At 43.1% G+C, this 18,317-nt stretch overlaps 2 protein-coding genes across 4 annotated transcripts in view; both read left to right on the plus strand.

The window, feature by feature from the left end:
• Nucleotides 1–165: 165 nt before the first annotated feature.
• ATPAF1 (ATP synthase mitochondrial F1 complex assembly factor 1) lies at nucleotides 166–9,897 on the plus strand. Its single transcript, XM_026086605.1, has 9 exons — nucleotides 166–189; nucleotides 406–514; nucleotides 1,049–1,099; nucleotides 1,844–1,906; nucleotides 2,979–3,029; nucleotides 4,691–4,738; nucleotides 7,286–7,381; nucleotides 7,906–8,013; nucleotides 8,999–9,897. Exons 2-9 carry the CDS (start codon nucleotides 434–436, stop codon nucleotides 9,191–9,193), a joined length of 693 nt encoding a protein of 230 aa, XP_025942390.1. The 5' UTR covers nucleotides 166–189; nucleotides 406–433; the 3' UTR covers nucleotides 9,194–9,897.
• MOB3C (MOB kinase activator 3C) overlaps nucleotides 2,995–18,317 on the plus strand; it is a 49,133-nt gene continuing 33,810 nt past the window's right edge. For 2 of the 3 annotated variants that reach the window (XR_003256817.1, XM_026086606.1), the window contains exons 1-2: nucleotides 3,000–3,029; nucleotides 4,691–4,738. The gene's annotated coding sequence lies outside the window, so the exon portion shown is untranslated. Of the gene's footprint in view, nucleotides 3,030–4,690; nucleotides 4,739–18,317 lie in introns of all 3 variants that reach the window. The other variant, XM_026086608.1, reaches the window with a different exon arrangement.

The following is an 18,317-nucleotide window of genomic DNA, read 5'->3' on the forward strand; positions in this document are numbered from 1 at the left end:
GAGGGCAGAAGGAGGGGATGGGTCATCAGGGCTCGACAGCCGGGGGGGGGGAGGGTTATAGTTAGCTCTGCCATCGCCTTTATTTGTGTTTTGTGTGACCCTGCTATCATTTGTGTCTGGAGGCTGCTCTTCGCATGGCTTGTAGCAGCAGCAGGGATGAAGCTTAGTGTCTTTAGTCTGCTTGCACAGGTTAGTCTGAATGTGACTTATTTTAGCTTTGTGCCTTTATTAGAAAAATAATCACAGCTCAAGCCAAATGCTGCCTTGAAACTCGTTTGGTAGTGGCTGTAGCAATATCTGTTCTGCATGTAAAAGGAGTAGAGAGTGTGAGTCAGTGCCACAGGAAAGATTTGAAAGGCCAAATGATATTAATCAGTTTTATTAACAGTCTCTTTTCTGATTCAGATCCAGTCCAGATGTGTTTGAATCCCGTATGGAGAAAAGAGATGAAGTGAAAAAGCAGCCAGTGGGATATTCCAAGCAAGTAGAATTTATCAGATGTATGGATGAAAAGGCAAGGCCGATATTCTATGTAATTCACCTRTGTTGAAGCTATAGTTTTGTCATTTATGTTGTTTCTGCATCACACTACAAATACACAGCATTTCTCCTGGTAATGAGCCACATTTTACTCTCTGGTGCCTAAAAACATCATTTTGTATTCCAGCATACTGTCTTGCTAATTTTTAGGTTGGAGATGCTGTGCTTGAGTCTTATTTAAGAGTTTAATCTGTTCCAGATTAGTTTGGCTAGATGGAGTGAGATGATCTTGCTTTTATCATCCTGTAGCAAATGAAAAAAACTGTTCAATAATACTAGGATCAAAATGCGCAATGACCTTGTAATTCATAATTCACATTGTTAGTCATCTTCTTATTTATTTATCAGTTATTTACTTTAATAAAATACATTTCAAGTATCTTCATCTCAAAGGTGAGCTCATACTTGGAAAATTTTATTAGCATGTATGCTATGCATAGCTGGAAAGAYGATTAAAATTTGGTGTTAAAGCACTAGTTATAAAAATTTAAAAAATGTTTTCTTCTAGGCGGAGGCCTTGGGCACAAAGACATCAAAGGGACGATTCATGAAAGATAAGGTAGGCAAAGGAACGTGAGTGTTAGGAAAGGATGTACTACCAAATCAAGCATATATGCTAACTTGGATTGCTACTATCAGTGCTTTAACCAAGAGTTTCTTGAGATGGAAGAATGAATGTTTCTTATGCTGCATTTCATTGCAAGTTTTTATTTAGTATTGGGATCATGTTCAAGTCTGAAAAATTCTGGCACTCTGGGCTTTTCTTATCCAGTCCTTTCTCTCTGAAATTCTGGAAGTTCCTGCCAGTTAGGGAATCTGTACTGAATGTACACAGTAATAAATTAAAAAAAGGATAAGCTGCTTTTACTGGATATAGACGTGTTTCCAAAGTTCAGCCAGCAGAGGGACAGGAGGATGGTTTTATTCTCACTAACATTTTTGTATTTCGGCAAACTTTCTGTGTAAAGCTGCCCTCAGAGCCTGTGTCTGAAATGGCTGAAGGGGAAAGGCTGCGCTCATCTTGCAGCTGCCATTAGAGATCTGCAGTACTGGAGCAAAGTGTATTATGTGTCCTGACAGAATCTCTTGTATCCTGCTTCAATGCATGAAYCCACTCCTCAGTGTGCTACTATTTATGATTTACCGGTTTCTTTGACAATTAGGAGTGTTAAGGTATAGTGTAAATTGAATTTAGCTCCCACATTTTGGGTTTGCTCCCTGTAATTGCACCCATTCATTCTGTATTCTCACATGAACCAGAGAACATGTTGTTATGTCAGATTCCTTAYGCTCTGTCTTGCAGACACTTGATTCAATTCTTCATGTTGAGATGGTGAAAGAAAAATCAGCAGAGGAAATAACACAGGTGATGGATTTAAATGGAATGAAGCTTGTTCTGTGTCTATGCTTAATAGTAATCTGTATGTAATGATGGAAACTTTACTTAGCAGTATGACTGAAAAATGAAACATGGGTATGGATATATAAAAACCACATTCATATGCATGCCAATAGTAGAAAATAGTTTTGTACATACTTAAGTAAGTCCACCTGCAATGTCCCTCCTTTATAATAATCAATTCACATCTGGACTCGATCATTCAAGCATTGTCTCTACTGTAAATCTTGTTGTGTGGTCATTTAATATGTAGCAGTTGAATCACCATCAGCAAGCTTCTGTCAGTTTTGAAGGCAGGTAAGGGGAGATCCTGGCAGTGGCAGGGATCTTAGGGGGATCGGCATGCACACAGGAGCCTTCTGTCAGGACTTGTAGAGCAGAAACCTAACTGCTTTCCTGATAATGTTATAGAATTGATTATGTGCTCTGCAGAGGATGGTGTCAGACCAGTTATAGCAGGGAGTGAATATGATAACTCGTACTGATAATTCTCATTAGTTACATAGGGCTGAGGAGCAGCGACTAAAAAAGTCTTGGACTCTGGGATTTTACTTGTACTTGTCCATTCATTAAGGACTTTGTGGAAGCTTTATGTAGATACCGACAACTCATGTGGTGAGGAAAAAGATTATGTGAGCCCAGACTCGTTACACAAATGCCTGTCTTCTGTTGAAAAAGTTCTGTATGTTCTTTATATTAAAAAAAAACCAAACCTCCAAAAGTCATTAGCATGATGTGAAAAATGTCAGAGTACTTCTCATAGCTAATAAATCTTGAGCTACCTCTGAGCCGACTGCTTGTTTCTGGTTGAAACCTGACATTTGGTGCAAGTACTCAGGAACATTAGTGAGACTGTATTGCATTAGCAGGAAAGTCAGTCAGGCTTGATTAAAAATAGATGAAAAATGAGTTGTTAAAATGCTCGCAGTCAAAGATTAGTTGACAAATGGAATTCTTTTTAAAACATGTAATGTTATTCTGGATGCTAGATTTTAATTTGTGGATTTTAATTGTAGCTGATTTCCTTTGTTTCCTACAGATTTGGAATCAGTATTTTTCTGCRAAAGACACAGTTTATGCTGTTATTCCTGTAAGTAATTCCGTTGTACTTATGCACTCTAGAGGTCAGTGTGAAAAGCTCTCCTTATTCCTGATAACTTTAAAAAATGTTAATTGTTGTTAATCTGTGTTAGGCTGAAGGGCTTTTTTTCTTTTTCTTTTATTTTTATTTTTATTTTTTTTATTTCAGAGTCTCTGTGTGATCCTGTTCTCTTAAATCTGTCTTTTCATAACTGGGCGCAAACTGTGTGTTCCTTGTTTTCTTGAAATCACTTTGATCTGGGATTTGATTTGCARTTGTGCTCAGCCCTTAGGGCTACAGCTGAAGCCAGTGGGAGGCTGTGTTCTAAACATGATGCTATGTGCTCTGAAAACTGCATCATGGGGTTTGATGTCAAGCAGCTTTGTGTTTTAGTTTTCCCATTGCAAAATGGAGATCTTAGCACTTTCCACGTGGATGTGGTGAAAATATTTTGAATTGCTCGTTGAGGTGACAATGGGGGACAGAGGGAGCAAAAGGCCTCAAACCAGTTGGTGTAAAGCAAAGTACTGCTTTGCTGCTTGCCTAGTAAATTCTTCCTATTATGTGAACTAAATTAATACTTTTTTTTTTTCAGGGGATGTGTGTGGTGGTGGGGATTGTTCAATTTAAAGCTGTCATGATGTGTGGACCCTGCAGAGTCAGCTTAATCTGCACAGTTAGTTTTAAGATTGACAGCTTCTAATTTTTTAAGAATATGATTTTTTATTGTTAACAGTGTTCTTAATATTGCAAAGTATGACATACAGAGTGATACAGAATTCAATTGTTGTTTGAACATTAGATTCTAGTTAAGATGGTGTCGATCTTACATTGGTGGGGTTGGCACTGTTTTTTGCTGCACTGTTTTTCAGAGAAGCTTTGGAAGCTTCTAAGATTTTAATGCAAACCAGATCCTGAGTAAGTTGGGAAGTAGTTCATGGTGTCATCAAGGGAAAAAGCTATATGTCTTCTGCCAGAAGTTTTTTATGGCTGGAAGAATGGGCTAGTATAGTTCTCTAATGCTCAAAAGCACACATGGAGGAATTCTGTGTTGATGAATAGCATCTGTTTTCTTCCCTGAACACCTTACACTAGGAATTAATATATAGTGCTGGGAAGAGAAGAGCAGGCAAGAGATTTGGGGCAACACAGAGGTCACGTGAATGAGATTGCCAGRTTTCATCAGTGTTACCAAATATGTTTGTGGTTTTAATATAAACCTAAGCAGTAAGTATGTGGTTTGAATAAGTATCGGGGCTGCATTGTAATAGTGAAGAACAGATGACTTTCTGATGTAAAACCCATAATTTGGGGCCAGGGATATGTCATCTTGCTCAACTATAGACACCACGTGATGCAGTGGAGCTATTACAAAAAGATGTAAGCCTRAAATGTGGGCCTCCCACCCTCCAAGGAATAAAAACTTTGGATTCCTGGCGTTTGCTGCTGCCTCTCAGAGACAGCATTGTTAAAATGGGATAACAGTGACATCTGGGTAACGAAGAACTAAATATATTTTTCCATGCACTCATTGTTAACAGTTCCCACAGTGAGACCTTTAGATAGATACAAGTTGTACCCTATAAAGGTTAATGAGATGATTCTGAATGATAACTGTGCATGCACTTTTGTGTTATGGAAAACTAATTTCTCTTTCTCCTTCCTCAAAGGCAGAGAAATTTGATTTATTATGGAAGCGAGCCCAGAAATGTCCATCAGTAAGTATGGTGGAAACTTACAATGTGTGTACATATAACTGCAATGAATTTCTCATGTCTAAAGCCTAATTCATAAACTTTTGACCCTGCACTATTCAGACTCATGCGTCGGCTTGATTAATAAAAGCCAGGTGTTCAAATATTTGTCTTAGTGTTCAGATAAAAGCAATGACTATTCAYAGATATCAAGTGGTTCGATCTAGGTATAAGATGCATAGAGTTCAGAAACTAGAGAACAGAATCTCCCAGGGACTGGATTTAGCTACATGCCTCCAGTTTCTATAATTAATGTCTTGTGATTAAAGCTCTTCCATGCAGAGTTGTGAAGAGCCAAGCCTTGAAGACCAATTTCATTGATGCTCCTGCATATTATTCCTTATTGCTTAAAGCATCCTTGCTGTGATCAGCTGGAGATCAAGTTACACCTAACTTGATTGCAACCAGTATGCTTTGGTTTTGTTTTTTTCCTGACTGAACGTGGATGATGTTTCATTCTACAACAGGCCCTGTCTGTCCCATGCACAGAGCCTGTGTCCATGACAGGCTTTTGTCAAGGCTACTTCAGGGGAACCTGGAGGAACTGTTGCTTAGCTATAGCTGAAGTGTCACCATTGGCTGCTTCCCTCTCTGCACCTGACAAGAGAGCTTGGGGGCTGGAATAAGCACAGATTGAAAAGATACCCTGGACTGTGCCCAGATCACAGCTCTGTCACAGTGGATGCATAGAAAGGAACTTACCTGGCACCTCCCATCTCTCTAAGACTGCGCGTGAGCAAAGCGTTGGTATGAGTACATTGAGAAAGTGTTTTCCCTTGTTTGATGGTTGATGTGAGTTGCTGCTGTTTCTTTTCRCATTTGTTTACTGCCAGTGAAGAAAGGCAGAAGTATCTAAAAAGGAAAAAGCTAAGAAATTGATATGTTGGGGTTCTGTCCACAGAACAGGCTGAGTGAAGCTCGTAGTCTGTTAACCGCCATTTCCCGATTGCAGATGAGCATAACTATGCTTTCCTCACCAGACTGGCAATCTGAGATTAGTAAATATTGATAAACTAATAGGAGATGTTTGGATGGAAGTCCATCCGGACAAGCACTCTGCAGTGTAAATAATGCAGCTCTGTCTCTAAGGGACTCTGAGCTGTGAAAAAAGATTATGTGGCATAGACTGCAAAATTCAGTAGTGCCAGTTCTATTAAGGAGCATTGTAATTCAGCAGTTGTGACAGGGGGAGGAAGGGGAGAATTGGGTGTAGTTGAACCCTTTATTACACATATAGAGTAAATACTCTGTGGGTTGACTTATGTGTATGACAGCACAAGAAAGCATAACATGGTGAGAGTGCTTAACGTATTATTTCAGAAATGCGTGGATTCCCAAGATGTAGGATCATTGTTTCTCATGTGGGTTGGTGGGTATCTTGTAGGCTGCAATTAGAAGATTCCTGTGTGAATAAGCATGCTGTTGCTTTGAAGAAAATAAACTGCAAAGAAGCAGAACAGAACAGCTAACAAGATAAAGAATATCYTTCTGCAGTTTCCTACCACATGCCGCTGGATTAGTATTGTTTTCTGTTGAAAATAAAGTGGCTTTACAGTAATGTGTGCATTGAAGCATGGGCTTAGTGCAAATTGTACTGTGTTAAGACAGAAATGAAATGCTTCACTGCTTTATAAAAACAAAGTGTAGCTAGACTTAGCTGCGTTGAAGACAAATGCTTTTGTACTTCTGAATGAGAAACTTCACCAGATTGATGATTTGATCCTGTATATTTCACTTGCCAAGAGCAAGATCAAATATATCTGGCTTCTTAAACTACTTGGAGCTTGGGAAATTGTTTATAGTTTTAAGTGCGTTGCTGTACAGTGCACTGGCATTGTTTGGTGTCTTGCTTGTTGTTCTGCTCCCATATTGTTCTTTCTCTTGGTGTGGGAAAGTGGTACATGAGCAAGTCCCTAGCGTAGGGAGCAAAATAAACTATAAATCTCTGGAGAGAAAATGCTTGCTGCCTATTCTGAAACAGTTAGTGAAGTACCTGGACAAGCTTGAAAGCTTTGAGTACTCCTCATCTTACATTTGACAATTTTTGCTGTTAATTTTGTAAAAATGAACTGATAGGTCAGAGTCTGAATGTTCTCTGCAGTTCTTTCCCTTGTCTCTTGCCTTGTCTTTTTATTTTTTTATTAAAAAAAAAAAGTCCCAACATCAGTGATTTACTAATGAAATAATACTGATAAGGTGATGCTGTTTTGTTGTCTGCTGTGAAGATTAATGTCCTCTGCTCATCCACATAGCAGTGGTGCAAACTTTTCTATGTTGCCCTGCCAGTAAAGCTTAATTCAAGGCTTGGGGCTGTGGGTTATCAGACTGGRGTCAGTTTCCTGGGTCATAAAGTCTGGTTCTTGCTGTCATATCTCTCTTAATTGGGCAGAGATACCCCTTTTTCTGTTGTGGTTCTCTCAAAGAGTTTACGTTGGAAGCCAGCAGAGGTGGGGATTCTTGTTCATTTTGTTCTGTGAAAGGCAGAATTATTTTTTTGTTACTTCTCTGCAGTTTCTGTATGCTTTGCCAAGAAAGGAAGGCTATGAATTCTTTGTGGGGCAGTGGTCAGGAACAGAATTGCACTTCACTTCACTTATAAACATTCAGGTGAGTGGTTAAAATAAAAAGTCCAAAACTAGTTTCCAATCCAGAAATATATATTTGCTAAATGAACAGTTTGTCTAGCTTAACTTGAAAAGAATGATCAGTGCAAAATTTGCCATTATGGGTACTTAATAACTTTACAGGTACTAAGTTGCTCTTTAAAGGAGAATGATGTAAAGCCAAACAGACTGAAAGATAGAAGCAAGGGCCAAACTTCTTGGAAATGTTTTCACAAACTACCTAGAAAAGCAGTAGATGCTGTGAGATCATATGCCTTTCTGGAAATTGCAAGTTATTTACATGCAAATTGGTCTTCAGTCAAGAAAAAGCCTGACCTAACTCTACCAATCACTCTTTATTATAAATACTCAGAGTAATGGACTGTTAATTAGAACTGACCTTTGGCCTCTGAAAAATGGCTATCTGCATAGCAATTAGTACTCAAAAGCTTTGTAATCAAGTCTTAAAATATGCAAGAAAACTAAATTTCTCTATGGGACACCAGCAGGTTTCTTTATCTCCTTCAGACCCAAGGTGAAACTGCTCCTAGCCACTTGGTCTTGTACCATTATCCTGAGCTGCAGAAGGAAAAAGGAATAGTACTAATGACAGCAGAAATGGACTCCAAGTTCTTGGTAAGAGAAATCTACTTGTTGGCTTCCTTCATTTTATGCTGCAGCTCCTCCTATAGTTCTGAATTAAGAACAAATAAAAGTAAAGTCTTTAAAAGACCCTTTCTCAAAGATTGGGCTTACTAGGTTTCTTTAACCCAATCCATTTAATAATCTAGGGAAAGGTAGAAAGAAATCAACAATCTTTGACTGTTTGGTGAGCGCAGCTTATGCATTCTTTTTTTTCCTTACACTGGGTATTATGGTTTATTGTTCTGAAAAATTTAGAAATGGCTCTTTTTCTTGTTAATGGAAGCAAATTTAAATGAAGAAGTTGGTGCTACCTGCCAACAAGCTAAAACAATGTTCTGAAACTTAATGCTGCTGGCTGCCAGTCAAATCAAGAGATCTCCAGATCTTTAATTCTCTATTAGGTTTCCTTGTGCCTTTGCCCTTTTCCCTGTGTGCAGTTTTACTGCTATTTGCATATCTGTAATAGTATAGTGCTGGCACTAATAGCAGTAGGGATTATGCTGGTGGAACAAGGTAACTAAAGCATCCCAACTCTAATTAACCTACTTATACTAGTTCTGAAACTATGTGCAGAGGAGATGACTGATAATGCATTTGCCCTGTTGTAACTCAAAGTAGACGGTCAATTCTTGCAACATAACGTAGGTCAACCATAAGAAGGGGAAGATGAGACTTTGGTGCATCTCCGGTGCCTTAAAGTGGGTAGGGACCATGAAAGACACGGTCAGTCTTTGACCTCAGATGTATGCTCACCAGGAGACTAATTTGTAGACACAGCACTAAGGTGTGTAAGGAGGTTAGCAACAAGAGGGAGGTCATTTGTGAAGAGATTTGCAAAACTAGAACTGGGAATTGAGTCATTTGATGAGTAGCAGGACTGGATCGCAGCCTTTCAGACACTGAGGAGTCCTTTTCAAAGGGAAACTTTAATACAACAAAGAACCGTTGGTAACAGATTCTTTGTTTTAACTTCCAGGTTGTCCATGAAGCACAGTGCTTGGCGAATCAGGTGCAGCTTTTCTATGCGACAGATCGTTCTGAGACATATAAATTAGTGGAGATCTTCAACCACAGACCTAATGAATTTAAATACATGTCAGTTATAGCAGAGCTTGAGCAGAGTGGACTTGGAAGAGGATTGAGACCTAGTCAGGATTCTGACAAGTCATAGAACCTGATCTGTGAGCAAAGTGAGCCAGAAACAGTTGGAGGGCTTCCTAGCTGGGGCAGTTCCCATCTCTTTTGTTCTACGAAGTTGGTCTGACTGCAGAAAGGATCAGGAGACATCCCAGGAGTGTGGCGGTCAAGCCTGTCTGGCACTGATGCAAGATGACGACTTGGGTCATTTAAGCAACATAACTAATTGCCAAAATGGAGTGTTGTACTTCAGTGCAAATTCATCAGAATGAGCTATTTTCCCTTTCCGTAACTGACTGCTGCATGCTTTATTTTTGAAATCTGAAATAAAATGACTAAAGGGGAGCTATTTGAAGGAGTGTATTGACATCTGGAGAGAGATAACAATCAATGTTTCTTCTCAGTAAATGCATTTTAAATGCCCTCCACCATTATAATTGCATGCTCCAGTGCTTTTTAATTTGGGTGGAATTCATGCAAACTCTTTTCCATCAAGGAAAGAGRATAGGACTGGTGATCTAAAACAGACTCCTCTTTGTTGCTTTGTTTGTGAGGTTCCTCATACACATGTATGTTCTGTGTCCTGTGTTTTTCTCAGGACTAAAGACCTCAATGACTTAGATTTGCTCTCGGAATGTTGTATTTAATTGGTATATTAATTTCATCCTGTTGCTTCATCTCTTAGAGATGTTTATCTTGAGGAATAGGATATTATAAACGTGGTTTTATTTTTATATATTTTGGAGTGGTGTAGAGGAATTATTGCACGCTTTATAGAATAATTTTTCTCAGACCAGCATCTAGTCAGCCAGGCCTACAAATGGTATTTGAAGGGACAAAAAATAGCTCTCATTCCCATTTCAGGAGAGCTACTATCTATAATAAAGGTATTATGAAATGGCATAATAACCCTCATGGAGCCACCAGCCAGTTTCTCAATTGCTAAGCAACAACTTACATGAAAAAATGCATTGGTGTGAATATGCACAGCTGGTTTAACGTGGCAATATTCATAAGAATCTGGCTTAACAGACTGTAGTAATTTTTTTTAATCTGTCTTTCACAAAGGGATCCCGAAGCATTCTTGCTTTGAGCTTCTCTTGTTTTAATTCCTAGCAGAGGCAATCTGTATGTCTGTGGACTATGGCATGCTGCAGCAGTGCTAAGTGATACGCAGTCTGTGCGCAGAGCAGCAACGTACCACTGTGGCACAGGTAGACAAGTAAACAAAAGGCAGCCAGGAGCTTCCCAGGAGCAACACTGAAATATTTCCCACATCCACATCAACAGGAATAACGGTCCTTAGCACTGACTGATTATCAGTCACGTCCAGACTACCTTATAAGCGTTAATCATTTTGTCAGCCCAATGGAGCTGGTAAGCATTCCCTCCTTTGCCAAAGCAAGAAATGGAGGCAAGAAGGCTAAGCAACTCATCCTCCTGTCAGAAGAAGACCCAAGTTTTTTGGGCAGGGATTGTAACATGTTTTATGCTACCCTTAACCATGACTTGATATAGAGGTTTGAATAGTGATGGTGAGCTTATGCAATCTGTTTGCTAGCGCAACTGCAGGAGTCAGTTGCTATAATATTTATTGTCAGTCCGTACTTTCTCAGCCTGTTCTTTGGATGTGATGAGTGTTCAGCTGAGCACTAAAGGTAGATAATAAGGTTTTATTTGTGGGGTCTGCTTCAGCGGCAACTCGTACATGTTGGGTGTGAACTCTCCCCATTAAGGGAATAATAAGGTGTTTCTAGAAGAGGCTCATCTTTTTGGGGAGCTCTTCTGCAAGGAGGTGGTCTTGCTCCCTGATAATGCCTTCTTTTTGGTTTTGACTGGGTTGTATCTGTGCATGTGTGCACAGTACCCTGCATAGCAGCGGAATAATCCAAAGAGATGTGGATAGGACTGTCATGATCTGAACAGCAGATCACCTTATCGTATTCATGCTCCATTTATCATTTTCCCCTAGTGAGCTGAAATAAGGGCAATTTTGATTCATTATTCACTTCCTGCTTTGAAGATGTCAGAGTCACTGTATTCATTTTTAAATACAGATGTAACATCCCTGGATGAATAATTGGAACAGGAAACAAATTCAGGGCTTCCAGATCTACACGTGAGCCTCTTTCTGAGCTTAGAAGACCGATGTCTCTAGCACAAGGCTGTAGCCCTCACTATCTGTAATTTTGACAGGCATTTTTTTCAACCTGTCATGTAATTAATGACAAGATAAGAACGAATCCAAGGGCCTAAGAAAGGCAGAAATGGCAAAGTAAGGAAAAGGAAACATTTCTTGCATTGAATGCATCAGAACTGTTTTTAAATAAGAGCCTAACTAAAAAGCCAAACTTGATCAAGCTACTTGCAGCCTTTTTGCCAAGCAAATGGGGGACTGCATTTTCTGGCCCTGGGAGATGGTAAATTGACTGACAGGGAGAGCAAGGACTTTTTTCCTTCAGGTGTTTTCATGTACCTCGAAATGCAGAATTGTACACCATAACACATTCCTTCCTTGTATCAGGATGAGACCCATTGGCACAAAGGTCTGACACTTGGAAGTGGGGTGGTTTCCCATGTTTTTGTCAGAATTGACTTTTTGGTAGGTAAGTTAGTTAACATTGGTATTCCTGTAACACCTTGGAGTGTCAGCATGGCCAGAGGACCCCCCTTACTTCCAAGTTTGCTGCTTCAGACTGCATAAAAGCAGGCCAGAGGGTCAGTTCTCAACCAAGTGAGTTATAAACAAAATATAACAAAATGTTAGAAAAGCAGCGTGGGTAAATGCTGAGACAATGTTGTGAGACTGTGGTCTTGGTGCACAAGGAACTTGTCCTGGTCAAGCTTTCTGGTGACATCCCCCTTAAAGCAGTGTTTCTGTGAGGGATTTAAATGTGGACAGTGAAGTAGTTTTTAATTTTTTCCCCTATTGCTGCAATGGTGGATCTCTGTAGCAGCCCATCAGTAGTGAAAGCAACACTTCTTCCCATTCTTAGGTGGCATAATCCAGCTGGCTCTCTCAGGACACCTCCCCATTCATCATGATTGTACATACGGGAAAATAAAGGTACAGGGAGAGGAAAGAGAACACAAGGGAAGAAAACTTTACCATGACTGAGCTGAGAATCAGACAAAATCTTGTGCTTCTGCTGCTTGCCCTATGTTCTCATGGCTTTGCTCCTTGTGACCCCATGGCCCTAGATACAGAAATGTTATATTTGATTATCACTCTTTCTTCTTAAAATGAACAATGTTTGTGGTTCCATCTGGCTCTGAAGAAAAGAGGTGTTTGTTTACCATGTTATTAGAGATGTAATGACAGCGGAATCGGAGGCATTCTTCTGTCTAATGGGATCAGGAGTGGAGATGGATCAAGCAGAGAAGAGCAGGGCTTGAAGTATTTGTAATTTTGAAACATCCAGTCCTGGGATGTTCTCTAAATGGAAAATCCTTTCACACAAGAATTTGTGCTGCAGTAGAATTTGCAGTAGATTTTACATGCTTGGTTGAAAGACAGTAGATTTAAATGCTTGGTTAATATTCTTCTATATTTAGAGCTATTTTTAAAAATGAATATAGCTAGCACCTTCAAAAGACTCCTCAAAATCACTGACTTTGTGTTGATGATCTTACTGGAAACTTTCTGTTTCCATAGTTTTCATCCCTGTGCAACCCAGGTCACCTCTGTCTGGCTGTCACTTTGTAGGGGATACCACGTCTTCGCTGGAAAGCCACGGCTGCTTCTGCATCGGCTGTTCTCTGGAACTGGGCTAGAACTGGCTGTTGATGGGGTATCGTGTCTCCCCAAACAGCGGAAGAGCAAAGAGGCTAGTTATTTTTGTCTGTGCCTCTGTGTACGATGGTAAGAAGGTAGCTGAAGGCTTAGAAAACTGGAAATTGCACAGCTTCCTGGGAGGTATTTCCAGATCTTCTACTGAGTACYGAGTTTGATGCAGCCCCTGAAAATGTTATCCCCCGTGTCTTCTCCAGGAAGTCAGTCCAGTGGCTCCCTGACAAGTGCTGAGATTGAACTGTGCCACTGAAATGCTATTGTGAGCAGGGAAGTTTCTGATGGCTATTTCCAACTCTAAAGCAGGTGGCCCAGTAGTCCGAGATGCTGAGCCATCGGACCAGAACATTTTGGTCACAAAGTCGTTTCAATATTCAGTGGCCTGGCTGTAGGGTGCAAGTTTGACATGGTGTGATTAAGCTCCCTAATTTGTAACTGGAAAAGTGAGACCTCTTAGTCCTTTTGGAAATATATGCACTAATGATAGTGCTTGCTCTGCAGTTAGGACTTGAATGGCACAGTCACAAATCTGTGCTGACAGCTGCTACAGTGGAGACGAGATTGAAATTGGGACAAAGACCCTTAAACTCTAGGCCTGATCCTCTCTATCTCACTACATGTTTGGTGTAAGGGCTGCAAAAATGGGCCAGCTGTGTCTTCTGGCTGTCCGACTTTTCAGGTGCGCAGGACATGCTGTGCCGTGCTGCTAATTGCCTGCCGTGGCCCAGGCACTCCTGGTGGGCTGGCCATGGGGATGGGCTCATACAAGCTGTACCGTAGACACAGATATGTGGGTCTGTCTGGAGCTCTGCAAATAAGCAGCTACTCCAGTTTTAAGCTCAATAAATGAATACATATTCATGTAGGATATGTAAGCCACTTGTCAATACATTTATGGTCCATGCTGAGCCTGAAGAGCTGGTGAAAATAAAGCTTTTAGTCTTCAAATGGGGTGAGAAAGTACCTGCAACACTTACTGTACTGTATAACCACTAGAGGGAAGATTTGTCCCGATTCTGAACTACAGGCAGCCAGTTTACATGAGCTTATCTACTCAGGTTTGTTAATTTAGTGGGGGCGGTGGGCAGAGTGAGTTTCTTGCTAAAAGAATATCTGTTTTCATAGCCTGGTCCACACCAGTGTGATTATGTGCAGGGGCCTGAGCCCCTGTTGAATGACATATAATTATGATCCCTGATAATACAAAAGTAAAAGACAAAAATAGGTAAATTTGGGTCAGTTCATGAGAAAAATCTATAGAGAGGGCAGGAGACTTACAGTCCAATTCAAAGTAATGCTGAGCAAAACAGAGTACTTTGACCATCAATATGAGCAGAAAAGTTAAGTGACCAGCAAAATGTTCTGCTGTCAGAACTGATAACATACAGGAGTAATCCCTGGAGAGTAACAGCATCATTTGGTTTATATGAGTTAGGGTGCCTSCACCTTAAAGTGTGCTGGATTTCAGGGCCTTGCTCTGTCCAGGTATTGGGTTTTTTGGTTTGATTGCAGGACAGAAAAATAAGAGTAGGGATGGCTGCTCTGAAATGTTTTTTTGTTTTTTATTTTTTAATCCCCCCCAAATATTTATCTACTGCATGAGCACTTATCATCAGAATACACCTAAAGAAACTCTTCTGGACGCTGTTACGTTCTCCTTTAAGGTAGCAGATGGTGAGCTGAGCTCCACTGATGACTGGCAGCATTCGTACAAGCCCAAGCCACCTGTGCAGGGCCAAGTCTGTGGGTCCAAAGGCAACACCTAAAGGCCGAACTGCTCCTATATGGCCAAGCAGGAAGCACTGAGAACGCGGCGGGCTGTWCTGGGTTAGACCAAAGGTTTGCCTAGCCCAGTGTCCTAGATTGTAGACTAGCTGCCTCAGGAAGCATATAAGACCAGGAAAAGCATCCAGTGATGGTTTCCCAGATTGCTTTGCCAAATTCCAGCCATTTGTGGGCTAGGGTCTTTCTGAGCTGGATGGATGACCTTGTGTCTTTAGTAGCCCTCAAGCGGGCATGTTCATGGAAGAGAAAGCCAGTCTCTTCATGGCCCTTTCAGCCCCTGCAGCATCCTGCAGCAAGAAGTTCACAGTTTAATTAGGTGCTTTACAAACCACCTCCTTTTCTTGGTGCGTCCTACGGCCTGTCTCTGGCTGGAAGAGAGCCCAAGCTCAATGATGTGGCAGCAGATCCTGTTTSGAGCGGTGGAGCAAGTTTTGTAGCCAGAGGCTCTTCGTTATCAACATCTCAAAACCAAGGCTTGTCCACCCACCCCTGTCGCCCCAGGGAGATTTACTGAAATGTCATCAGAAAACCCAGGATACCTGTCCTGTTCCTTGTGGAAACACCCTGACTCATGAAAGGTGGCTGTCGAAAGAAACAAGGAAGCACATATTGAATGATGATATTCTTACCCTTGCTTAAAATGCTGAATCTTGTTTTTTTCATCAATACCTATTTTATTCCTGTGCATGGCAAATGAAGATTAGAGCCTTAGAAATGGCAAGACTCCAATCCCCTCTAACCCACGGCTAAGAAAGTTCCCACTCTGTATCTCTGATATTTTGAAAGACTCCTTGGAGTGAGGAGGAGTAACTTGCTCTTCCTGACATTGCATCTGAGGCAAACTTCTCTGAACCAGTCCTTTGCATTTCTGGAAACAAATGGAGCAAACCTGCTGTTCCCTTCTGTTTTCACAGAGGTTTGCTTCATTTTGAACAAAAACCCTGGTCCGTTTCTGCATGGATTGTTGCATGGACGTCACAGCCTTGATACCTAGCAACTTCTGAAAGTGCACCGTGAAAAACTCATTCTGTGCCAGCTTCCGCTGCCTGACCATGGGATGGCTGAAGAAATGTTTGGCCAGGCTCTAGCATCATGTCCCTCTGCCCTGCATGGGATAAGAAGGTGCAGGGTGGGTCCCTGGAGCCGGAATCCGCAGGCTCCAGCATTGCCTGTGCTCAGAGAGAGGCTGCACTGGGCCGTTCCTGGGCGACTGACTGCCCGCAGGGGCAGGTCACGCACCGGCACCAGCCGCTTTCTCAGAGCTGGCGGGGTTCCCGCCTGGGGTGGGCGCTGGCTCTGCCCGGTGCCGGGGCGGGAGGCGGCAGCCGCCCACGCCGCCGCACGCCGTGTGTGGTTGGGCCGAGCGGCCACGCGGTGGCAGCAGAACCGCGTCCACCCCCGGGCTGCGGCACCGCACGGAGCCCGCCGCGCCCACGCAGCCCGCGCGCGTGGCCCTGGCCTGCACCGTGGCGTGGGGCTGCGGCACCTGCATCTGCTCCCCGCTCGCAGCTGGTGCCTCCCTGCTCAGCAGGCAACACATCCCCCTTACTGAAGGAGCGTGGGGAGGGAATTTATCCCATGATGGAGAAGTGTTTCCCGATGCTGTGATGCCACCCGTAGGAGAGGAGGCTAGGCACACCTGCGGTCCGTGCCAGCCTGCTGGGCTCCAAACTCTGGCCTGCTTTGAAGGCCTCCCTGGGTTGGCTCGGCCTCCTGACACGCAGGCCAGGATCTCTGGGGCCCGAAATGCCGCTGGGGATCTCTTCTGCCAACGGCTTGTACACCAGCTCTCCGCTATGCCAGAGGGGTGAAGGCGAAGCACGGCACTGCRTGGCAGGAGAGAGCCTGGCCCGGTGCTGCGCCTCGCAGCGTGCTCGTTGGAAGCACGCTGCACTCGTAGCCCCGAAAACCCCTTCCTGAGCGCAGTCGTGTCCCGTTAACCTCTGTGAAGCAGCGTCGCTGTGTAGGGCCTCCTTCCCTGACTGGCTGTGAGGCCTGATGTAGCAGTCCAGCAATCCTGGATCACTTCCTTCCCCACTTCCTTCCCCTCTGATAAATTCAGCAATGCACCTGCTTTCAAGAGCTGGGCCAGACCTCCCTCTTCCTTCCTCCGGGGCAGACCGATGCTCTCTTCATGGTAACACATGCCCCTCCTGCCCCCAAACCGCACCTGCAGGCATTTTTCTCTCTCCCAAGCAACTCCTGCCCTGCCTTCCTGCTGCTGGGACCCCTGACTGACGCCACCRCCCAGCTGGGACCACTTGCTCCATGCTGTAACAGCATCCCAGCCTTGATGTTTCTGCAATCTGAGGCCTCCTGGAAAGGGATAACTCTCTGACAGGGAGGTGCCATTCACCCTGGTTTTATTATACCTGCAGACATGCTGGATTACATCTGATTTAACTTCAGCCCATTCGAAAGACTTGCCCTTTTTTTCCAGCCCATCTCCTTTGGCTCCAAACTCCTTCCGGAGGGTGGGAGGACCTCATCTTGCCTCTAAGTATTTTGGCTTCATCTGCCTGAATATAAATCCTGGCCATGACTTCCCTCCTTGGTCCCTAGCCCTTTTTAAAATACTTCTTTGCTCTACATCTAAGCCTCCTCAGATGACATAAATATGTTTTGGATACGTTTGTATTTTTGCTAGGGTTTCATTTGAAGGTTTCCTCCTGGCTTGGCATTAGTTCTTGCAAGTTACATCTGCTAAACAGACGTCTGCCTCCGCCTCCTGGTCACAAGGGCCAAGGATGTTTTGTGGTTTCCTGCATCGTTCAGGGACAAGCACGGACTCAAGTGCCAAAGGGTTCCCGGAGTTGAGGACAGCAGGGTTGCTCCAGTGCTCACCAGGACTCAGGCCTGCTCTTGACACGTGAGTGAGGAACATGCAGCATTGGAGAGACTTCCCCCAGCTGCTGCTGTCTTTGTTCCTCATTGCGTAGCACAATCCTGCGTTCCTCGCCTSAGCAACACGTGGCAGAGGTTTGCACATGCCCCTGCCACGTTACCCAGTACCCGGTGGTGTGTAGTTAGCCAGGCTGGCCAACGCATCTGCCTGGAAAGGCTCAAGGTGTGAGGAAGGACCTGGGCTTTCTTCCCTCTCTTTCTTTAGGGTTTAATTGCTGAGCTAAGGTGCTGTTAGGCATCACTGCTGCCTTTGGTGCAGAGGTCCCAGCCTCATGCATCGTTGCCTCGGGGCTATTTGAAATGAACAAAGTGTACAGATGTGCTCAGCAATGATGGAGGGAAAAAAAACTCTGGATGAATGCTGGTCTCTGCTCTCCTAAGCGTAGCGTTCCCGCTGTTTATGGTGCAAATCTTGTGCTTCCCTCATTGCTGCTGCTGTGGCACTGGGCCAGGTTAAAGCCCCCCCAGCAGCCATCACTCCTTGCTTGATACCATGTCTTCTCATGCCACCTCTGGGCTGTTTTCCTGGGAGGGCATTTCCCTCCGGGCTTTCAGCTCTGCTGATCTGAGACCTTGTGCTGGCCTTTGAAATGTTCCTCTTGCAGTTGCTAGCTCCTGAAAGACGAAGCAGTTGCGACATCCTGTGATGCAGAGGAAGGTGGGCCTGCCCTCGGCTCTC

The sequence above is a fragment of the Apteryx rowi genome, unplaced genomic scaffold, assembly GCF_003343035.1.
Source record: "Apteryx rowi isolate R43461 unplaced genomic scaffold, aptRow1 scaffold_7, whole genome shotgun sequence".
Lineage (NCBI taxonomy): Eukaryota > Metazoa > Chordata > Aves > Apterygiformes > Apterygidae > Apteryx > Apteryx rowi.